At 36.9% G+C, this 9765-nt stretch overlaps 1 protein-coding gene across 1 annotated transcript in view; it reads left to right on the forward strand.

The window, feature by feature from the left end:
* The first annotated feature begins 1332 nt into the window (after nucleotides 1–1332).
* preb (prolactin regulatory element binding) overlaps nucleotides 1333–9765 on the forward strand; it is a 25381-nt gene continuing 16948 nt past the window's right edge. Inside the window, exons 1-3 of the mRNA XM_057835311.1 lie at nucleotides 1333–1488; nucleotides 3761–3948; nucleotides 9348–9543. Of these exons, the coding sequence (XP_057691294.1) occupies nucleotides 3814–3948; nucleotides 9348–9543 (331 nt within the window). The 5' untranslated portion in view covers nucleotides 1333–1488; nucleotides 3761–3813. The remainder of the gene's footprint in view (nucleotides 1489–3760; nucleotides 3949–9347; nucleotides 9544–9765) is intronic.

Below are 9765 nucleotides of genomic sequence, written 5' to 3' on the forward strand. Positions count from 1 at the left end.
TAAATTTTTACTGGGGCACATATCCTAGTGAAGAATGTGCGGCGATGCCCATTGGCTACATTTTTGTTGGAAACATTACAATGTTTGAATTAATAAATTTAACACAAATTGATGTTTAGTTTGAGTATTAAACAAATAGTCAAAGTCAAAATTGAGAAACTATGTATTATAATGAATTTTGGACAGCTACGTCGTACTAAAAGGTACTGCAGTGCCCAAAATACTGTATATACAGTACAGGATACACATTATATTTAGGTCAGAATTCATGATTAATAGAGGACTTTCTTTCTGTCTCTCTCCAATTTGAATTTTCAGGACTGTTATAATTGAGGTAGTGGCATAAGGGATTGTATGTTTGCAACATTATAATGTGTTCAAAAAAGTGGTTAAATTCGGATTTGGCAGGTAGGCTAGCCCTAAAATTCGGTGTTGCGGCACAGTACAACTTTCATTCATAACTTAACAGAGTGGACTTTTTTTTTTTTTTTAATTAAATAATATATTTTAATTTAATAACAATACATGATTAAAGATGTTTTTTCTTCTTATATTAACTATTTCATAGACTGAATTTGAATAAAACACTGGGGACCTCGCAAAATTACATAACCTTTTAACCATTAGGAGCCTGTACCCTTGAATTTATAATAGACGACAATTGATGATACACAAAAAAAAATAGGTTGAATGAGTATTTTTCCAACTTTGGGAACAAAAAAACCCCAAAACAAAACAAAACAAAAAACAGCTTAATTTATACTGGGGACACAAATGGCACCCTGTAAAAATGAAAAAACAAAAAAACAAAAACAACAACAACAACAAAAAAACATTCATCTCGATATATTGTTCGGAAAATTTCTTATCTACCAATTTCCAAATTCAGCCAAAAATTATATAATAATTTTCATAGAAGTGAGAGAAAAAGCAAGCCTGTAATTGAATCTTATTTAGAAACATTTAAATATATACGTACTAGTTTAAATATTTGTGTGTCTGTCTTTGTCTCTATGCTGTAATTGTATCATATTTAACTATTTCAATTGATTTAATGTACTTATATTGTATGCCATGTAAAATGATTGATTTGTATTTTTTTTAAAAATTTTATTTTGTACTTTAAAAAAGGCCTTCGTCTACCACGTGACCACCCCGCCGTGACATCATAGAGTATCACGACGCTCTCTCTTTTTTTTAATCTTATATAAACAATCACAAACATACAATACAAAGCAGAAAACACAAAATATTGCGCATTACAGTCCAAGAAATACACGTGTCACGACCGCAGCTGTGTTGACGTGCATGTGGTGACGTGTTAGGGAAGTTGCAATCAATACGTCACCGCGCGTTGCATCATGGACGTGTCGGCCATTTTGTAGGTTACAAGCACTTGATCCGAAGTGGCTAAAATGAAATAATCAACCGTATAACTTTTATAAACGATTAAATGACTGTATGAGGGATACGAAACCATTTGCACAGGTAGGCGACCTCAAATTTAAGGATTTATTAGAATGGCACGCAAGCAGAAAGTCATGGTAGGGTTGAATCTAGAAGTGGTTCACCGACAATGCACACAGTGACATGACATCTAATAGATCACTCATCATAAAATGAAAATTGTTGCGTTTGTTTTTGCGCCAGAATCAGATTGACAAATAAACGAGCATTCATAAATACCATTTTCGACCTTGTTGCAATTACAATGTTGATCTGAAGGCTTCATTGGTAAATTAAATAAGGAAATACCTAAAGTAATATGGATAAAACTGACATTTAGTAGCCTACAATGTCACTTACATGGTCTATGATTTTGTGAAACTGACGTTCTCTACTTGGAAATAATAATATAAGCATTACAAGCATTTATAAGCAAAAAATCAGTCTCCTGGCCTATACTCACAAGGAACAAGACGAGTGGCAGATTGATCTGCAAACTAGGGTCTTCTGGATGTCTTGCATTTTGGTGTCAACATTGACTATGTGATAAAGTTTTTAACAAAGTAAATTTTTAAATGAATGATTACCTATTGCCGGTCCTCACAGTCAAAACGAATTGGATGTAACTGGCAGCTTTAAGAGAGGAATTGTAACATGTTTCTTGGCACCAGAGGTGGGTAGAGTAGCCAAAAGTTTTACTCAAGTAAGAGCGTTAATTCAACATAGTATTACTCAAGTAAAAGTAATAGTAGTCATCCAAAAAATGTACTCAAGTACACGTAAAAAAAGTATTTGATAAAAAGAATTGTAACTGCTTACAAAGTTAGATTTTTTTTAAACAATGGTATTTTTTTTCTCAGCACAAAGTTGTCTATATGAACTGTTTTTATACAGTGTTTCCACTACATACAAATTTAATTTACTCCAGGACCTGGTTTGTAAGTCGAAATGATCGTATATCGAGCGGGATTTCCCATAAGAATACATAATAGTTCGATTAATTAGTTCCACAGCCCAAAAACCTATGCTAAATCCTTCATAAGTACTGTTGGTACAGTTACAAATAGCAAATACACATAGCAAAACTAAAAAAATATAAATATAATTCAAAATAATAACAATAATTAATATGTAATATATCAGGTTCTGATGTGGCGGTTGGGTTTTCCATGCTATTCCTGACTGATGACAAAATGGGAGCGGTGCGTTAGTTTTTACTTTCACTTTTGTTGTTGGCGTCGGCTACAGCGGACAGTAGTCGTGTTGTGTTGCACAAGTTCTCAAATGACTAAAAACCTAACAAAGCTGGCGACTTCGTTGCAGATTTCACAATAATAATAAATGTTGCCTTAACTTATAAAGACCGGCAACCGGAGTTCATAGGAAGACCGTCGAGATGGTCGACATTTTCCGGCCGTATTGTCGAGCCAGTTCAGGGACGCGCACACTTCGCTATTATTTTTCTATCAATTCCATCTTAATTTAAATGCGTCACCTTTTTCCTTTAACCTTGGGACCTATGTTGATTTCTCTCACAAGATAATCGAATGTGGATCCGTCTTGCGGGAAAATAATGAAATTGCGACGCTTCATAAATCTTCTATTTCAAGCATGCCGTGTTTGTCGTGACAAATGACGAGTCAAATTTTACATCGGATGTTGAAAGGCTTCTATTTCGAAGCGATCGTATTTTGAGTCACCACTGTACTTTGAAGAATACTATAACCTAGTACATATCCACATTGTTCCAAAAAAAAAAAAAAAAAACCAGAAATGAAGCAGTGTTTGTCCAAAGAGTATGAGTGCACAGAATGTGCATTTTATATGGAAAACCTTGAAGTTGTTACATTTATCATTATTAAAGCATCCAGTGGGGTATCACAAAACAATTAGCAATAACACGTTAAGTGCACGACCGCATATATTGGTATCGGTTTGATATCGGTATTGGATTTTTGTAGTTGGACAATATGGGATTAACTTGTAAAAAGTCACTATCGGACAACTCTAGTCTAAAATACCTCTGACCAACTCCTGAGAAAATTACACTATATCCTCCGAGCCCCCATGTTGTGAAAGACTTCATACGACAGCAATTGATTAGACTTAAATCAGCATGAGTCCTGACGACTGACTTTGATGAGTGAGTTTGACAGATAAAATCAATTCATAAAGCGCTGTAACACGTGTCCATGAAATAATTCATTAAATGGTGAATTTTTTTTTTTTTGCAGCTCCATTCACCAGGTGTCGTCCTCGAGGTTCTGGGAAAAAAGTAAAAAAAAATAACCAAAGCTCTTGTGTTTTGTTACAGGTATGCATAAGTGTGGTGCTTGTATGAAGAACTGAGTGAAGTGCAGGAAAGCAATGGGAAAACGGAGGGTGCCGGATCTCTACAGAGCTCCTTTTCCCTTGTACTCCATAAAAATAGACCCTAAAGCAGGTCTATTGGTAGTAGCAGGAGGAGGAGGGGCTTCCAATACTGGCATTAAGAATGGTTTGGTAAGCATAGTGCAAAATTCACAATAGTTATGCATGAAATTGTATGAATTGATATTTACTGTAGTGTACCTCACAGACAATAAGTATCTGCACTCCATGGTTCTAACAAAAATACAGAAGTTACATTGACGTCATTTTCAACATAATCAACCTGCTTTTCAATGCACTTGCACAAGTTTGCTGATACCCTCAGAAAAAACAGTTTTTGGTTGAGCAGCAAGCCACGTACGCACCGGCTCTTTCACGTGTTGATCAGTGGCAAAACGTCGGCCACTAAAAGCATCTATAAACTTTGAACTGTTCAATCCACTGGTAAACACTACGCCTTGATAAAGCAATACCCGCGTGTTTTACTGAAAGTCTTCTATGGATTTCAGCTCCCGGTGCACGTTCCCACCACAAAAAAACAGATTACAGATTGCGGTTCTTCTTTGGTCCAAATGGAGAGTGGTGCAGCCATCTTTACTTCTGAACAAGGCAAAGCGCACTGAGGTGATAACAAACTTATCATGAGCAAGGAAAGTGGTGCCATCTAGAAGCCGACATGGCATCCAAAGCCAATGTACAAGCAATTAGAACAAAAGTGCAGATACTTATTGACTTACCCTTGTAGGTACGTCGTATTTTTGGCTGCCTATTTGAGGATCTAGTTCCATCTTTGCATCGGTTATTGTATGCTGCAAAATACAGTGGCAACAGTGGTGAGATGGCCCATTCAATACGTTAGCCATGCTCCTTAATAGGGTGTCTGTACAAATTAGGGTGTGTCAAAAAAAAAGTGAGAAATGAGAGGGGGCCCTATGTTTTCAAGTTGTCTTATCATTAGGGTTGGGCATCGATGGGATCCAGGACTAACACTCTGGTTCTCCCGGAGCCGGAAAAAATAGCTGTCGAACACCACGAAGAAGCAGCCACATGAAGACTAGCTCCGTTATGAGCAAATCAAATGAAGTGGCTGATTTAGCTTAGCACAAAAATGTGTTGCTTCGCATCACATAGATGACAACATAGTAACGGAATAAACACACACATAACAGCTAGTTGTGTGTGATTTTCGGCTTCGAAGACTTTGAAACATCACTCTGTTCGGGTTAGTGTGTCGGCTAGCTGTCACACATCTTGGTTTGTTTTCATTCTCCAAAGCCGGGGAAGGGAAATGACAAAAGCCCGACTGACTACGGTGGCATAAAATATCGTTCGGGAGGTGGGGCAGTAAAGGTGAAGTTGACAATTTTGACCATTATTGAGTAATTTTGCCATGTCGTACTGAATAAATGCATTTTAATTATTTCATATTCTATTTAGCACAAGACTATTTGTCATGACCATACCATTTATTTAGCTATTGGGGAAAAATACTGAGAATACAGTAAAGAGACTGAAACGATGACATTTTGCGGCTCTCTTCGACGTATTTTCCTCGTTCTGAATAATTCCCCCTTAATCGGCTGAATAGTAAAACAGATGAGACCATTCTCCTGCCGACATCATCCACCTGTTGGGGATGCTAGAGCCCTATAATGATAGGCTTGGCTAACCGGCAGATGAGAAGACTAATTTCTTGTCGTCTGCGCTTTCCCAAATTGTTGTATATTGTCTAATCATCTCAAAATATGATTCTAATTCACATAATAATGCTATTTAAGACTTTTTTTTTCCTCCTGTCATACGCACTTTAAAATGAAGGGACAGAACACTCACCGCCTAACATCTGTCAGCCCTTAACTAAATTGTAGAAATATCACCTAAAACAAACGATGCAATACAATAAATGCCTGCAGCATAAGACACTCTAAAACATAGGCAAAAGAATATGTATAAATGTTTTCTCTGTGAGCTTTTGAAAACTAATCATCTTTGTGAAAGTGCACTCCTGTGGAAAGTATCATATTGAAGTTCAAAGACTGATATTTATATAAATGTTAAAAATAGCCCTGTGAGAAATTCATACCAAAGTGAAGGGAATGGTATCTTCTCGTATTTACTGTTTAACTGTTTGTATCACTCTAACACGCTTAATATGCGTATAATCAATCTTAATATGCGTATAATCAATCAGGGAATAGTATCTTTTCTCGTATATACTGTTTTACTGTTTCTATTACACTAACGTACCCAATGTAAAATAAATAGCATTTTTATCATAGTTTAAGGAAAACAAGCAGAATATATTTGACATACGGTATAAGAGATACATGACGTCTTCTGAAATCCCATTTTTGTAGATGTGGCTTTTTGTCTACATCCCAGGACCTCATTCAGATTTACCATCCCTACCTTAAGCTTGGTATAGCAGCCCATGCCATTTATGCCATACCATACAATAGAGCAGGGCGGTAAACCGAAAATTTACCGTTACCGAAATTCTTCACGATGACCGACGTAATTTTGACCATGTCGGTAAATTCAGTAATTTAATAAAAGAAGAAAATATAGTCTTTTCATCCTGCTTTGACTCTGTGTTGTTCGGCTATGTTCATTCCCCTTTAAGAAAGCAGACAGTGCGCTTACGTTTGGAGTCACATGGTTTTCAGGAAGCCAATCAAACAGAAGCCCGGTAGGCTAACGCTAGCAGCTAACGCTAGCGGCTAATGCTACAAGTAAACGGGATGAAGTCGGGCTTAAGTTAGCTTCGCCAAACTTTCACCCGACATTAGGTAAACTCTTGACGGGTTCCAGATAGGGATGGAAAAACCGAGGCTTTCTGAAACAATGAACCACTTTTAAGACAATTGCCCTAAATTGAATCACTGTTTGACACACTGCAAGAGCCCCATCTACTGGATAAACAGTGCACGTTTCTTTTTAAAAGTAAAGTTGACAAATTGCCTCAGCATTACATATCTTCAATAGAATTAAGTGGATGTCGTCTATTTCAACCAGGAGATCGTGTCGTTATTAAGTGTGATTTACACAATTAAAGTTGACCTCTTTAAGCCTGTGTCATCGCTTTTGTTTGTGAAGATGTGTTCAAAGCAGTATTTGTAATACACGACAGTGCTAGTCTTGTAAGTGGCTCGGCTCGTCCTAGATGACGGGGAGTAACTATGTATTGTTTATTTTTTTGTAAAAATTACAGTACAGTAAGCACAGTGCTTGGGAACAGGAATATTATTTATTGCATACTGTAAGGATTTCCAAAATCATAAGATGTAAATAATTGAGCCGAATAAAAGAAAGGAAAGGTTTGTGAAACATTTGATTTTTTAATTAAGTATAATTTCTGTGGGGCGGGTGGATGTGTCGTATTTGTATCTATTCTAAATATCTAAACGTATGCCACTATCTAGTGTATAACAATGCGGAATGAATTTAATGAAATTCAAGTGATGATATTTTTCCAAGTCATACAAGCTGTTATAAATGTTCACACAAGAATTCTTATTGTTTACAAGATTTTTTTTAATACTTAATGTTTAGACTGCATGTGCAATTGTTAAATTGAAAGCTGGTAAATAAATTTAATGAGAAACTGTTAATTTGTATTCCATGCATTGATTCAAATTTTCAAATTATATAACAGTTTGCTTGGGCGAATTTATCGTCATTTATCGGTATCGAGGTAAATCTGCTCAATTTATCGTTATACGTACTTAAGGCCATATCGCCCAGCCCTACCATACAATACTAAACCATGGACACAGCTGGTGGCTCACCACAGCCTACCTGTTCTGTGACTAGTGATGCCGCAGTCATGGACTTAAAGCGCAAGTGCAGGATTTTTGATACTAGGCTTAATCTTCGAGTTAGCAGGGGTTTAGTTAGTTAGTGGAGTTGATTTAAAAAAAAATTCAATTTCGTTTGCAAGTTAGTTGTTAGTTTCAGGGCTCTGGAGTGGCTAAGCTAGCGTGAGTCAATGGCACCATTAGAGCATGCCATTAAAAAAACAACATATGTACAAAAAAATCCTCGATGACCCATGCAATCAATAGTGTTGGCTATGTTTTCAAGATAGTCATTAAAAGTTATCATTGCTTGTCAATAATTGCAGTATGAACAGCCACATTTGTAATCCAGAAGATAGTCATTAAAAGTTATCATTGCTTGTCAATAATTGCAGTATGAACAGCCACATTTGTAATCCAGAAACTGCAGAGGAGCAGGGCGAAGTGATATCACATTTTTTTTTTTTTTTAACCATTGATTTTTTTGTCGTAGCCAGCAGCAAGTTACCAATTTATATTTTTCCTCGTTCTTCATAGGGAATTTGTGGAAACTTTCCTTTGCCCATTTTTTCTGTATGTTTCCACAGCCTTTAAATGCACATTTCGCCATGTTCCCAGCCGCCGGTTAACTCGGCAGACTGATGCTGCATTTGAGGAAGGTGAGAAGTCAAGAGTTTCCAACTATACCAACTGATATAAAAAAATATCATTAGTACGCCTCCACTATTTGATCGCTTATGAGAAGGCAGGTTTTCTGGAGGTCAAAATGTCTTATGACGGCGAAAACAAAAACAACTTTGCCAACTCAGCCATCTTAGCTGTTTACATTCGCTTGGAATGCTTTAAGGTCGCAACTAGTTCCCTATGAGCGGGATAAGTCCGACTTCCCACCTTCCTTGAATGCAGTGTGAGAACGAGTGACCAAAGCACTTCTCTTTATTGGGGTCGTCGTACACATCTAAAAAAAATAGTCCTGCAGAATGAAATGAATTACGGCAGTTTGGTGTGACATTGTTTTGGCCGCATGGGTGTTTTGAAATAATGATCTGTGTTTTGAATTTATTTGACTATGTTAGATTTGTTCGTAGATCTGCATCTTTTTTTTTTTTATTGGCATGCAATAAGAGTGCCATTGACTCGTGCTAGCTTAGCCTCTCCAGAGCCCTGAAACTAACAAATAACTTGTAAATGAAACGGAATTTGTTGAAATCAACTCCACCAACTAATTAAACCCCTGCTAACTCAAAGAGTAAGCCTACCGTCAAAAATCCTGAACTTCCTGGCTAGATTAGGGATGTTCCGATCGCATATTTTTGCAACCGAGTCCGAGTCACCTGGTCCCATCTACAAAAATGGGGTTTTGACAGATTTGATGGAAATGCCCCAAAAACAATAACAATTGCCAGAAAAATAGAGTTTGTTGGAAACTGCATCAGTTTTTTTTTTTTTTTTTTTTTTAATAGAAGACGTTGTGAATATTTGTTTTTGAATTGTAATGATGAAAACTACCCAAAAACAATTACAAATATAAGAAACTGATTAGGGCAGAAACTGTCAGAAAATGCCAAAATGCCTAAAAATATGCATTTTTTTCCATTAAAAAAGGGGGTAGTTAACTTTATCATAAGACAGCTTGAAAACACAGGGCCCGCTCTTATTTCTCAAAAACGTTTTTGACCCACCTAATTTACATGTCTATGCCAAATAGTCAACAGATTCATGACTGTATTTCAGCACTTCCTGGAGCTACAGTTGGTCGGAGAAAACCAGTACAGTGCCAGCCTGGTTCATTCACATGATACTGCCACACGCGCCACAATGAATTTAGCATTGGGCCATGGCGTGATAGCTGCAGGACAAGATGGAACATGCTCTTTGATGAAATTTGAGGACTGCGCACAGAAACGTGAAGGCAAACCTTCTAATGATGGTAGGTAGTACGCCTCGGACCTGAAACTCTACCGCTGTCCCAGAAAAGGCTGGTGTCCTTAAAATTCTTAAAGCTGCTATGAAATGGTGACCTTGTCAAAAAAATGCAGATGACTGAACTGATGTAATTTTACAATGGAGAACAAATTTGGCACTCAAATCTGGCAGTTAATTTGATCTGGTCTAGCTTTCTAGTGCTGCATAGCTCGTTCATGTTAGTGTT

The sequence above is a fragment of the Corythoichthys intestinalis genome, chromosome 4 (assembly GCF_030265065.1).
Source record: "Corythoichthys intestinalis isolate RoL2023-P3 chromosome 4, ASM3026506v1, whole genome shotgun sequence".
NCBI lineage: Eukaryota > Metazoa > Chordata > Actinopteri > Syngnathiformes > Syngnathidae > Corythoichthys > Corythoichthys intestinalis.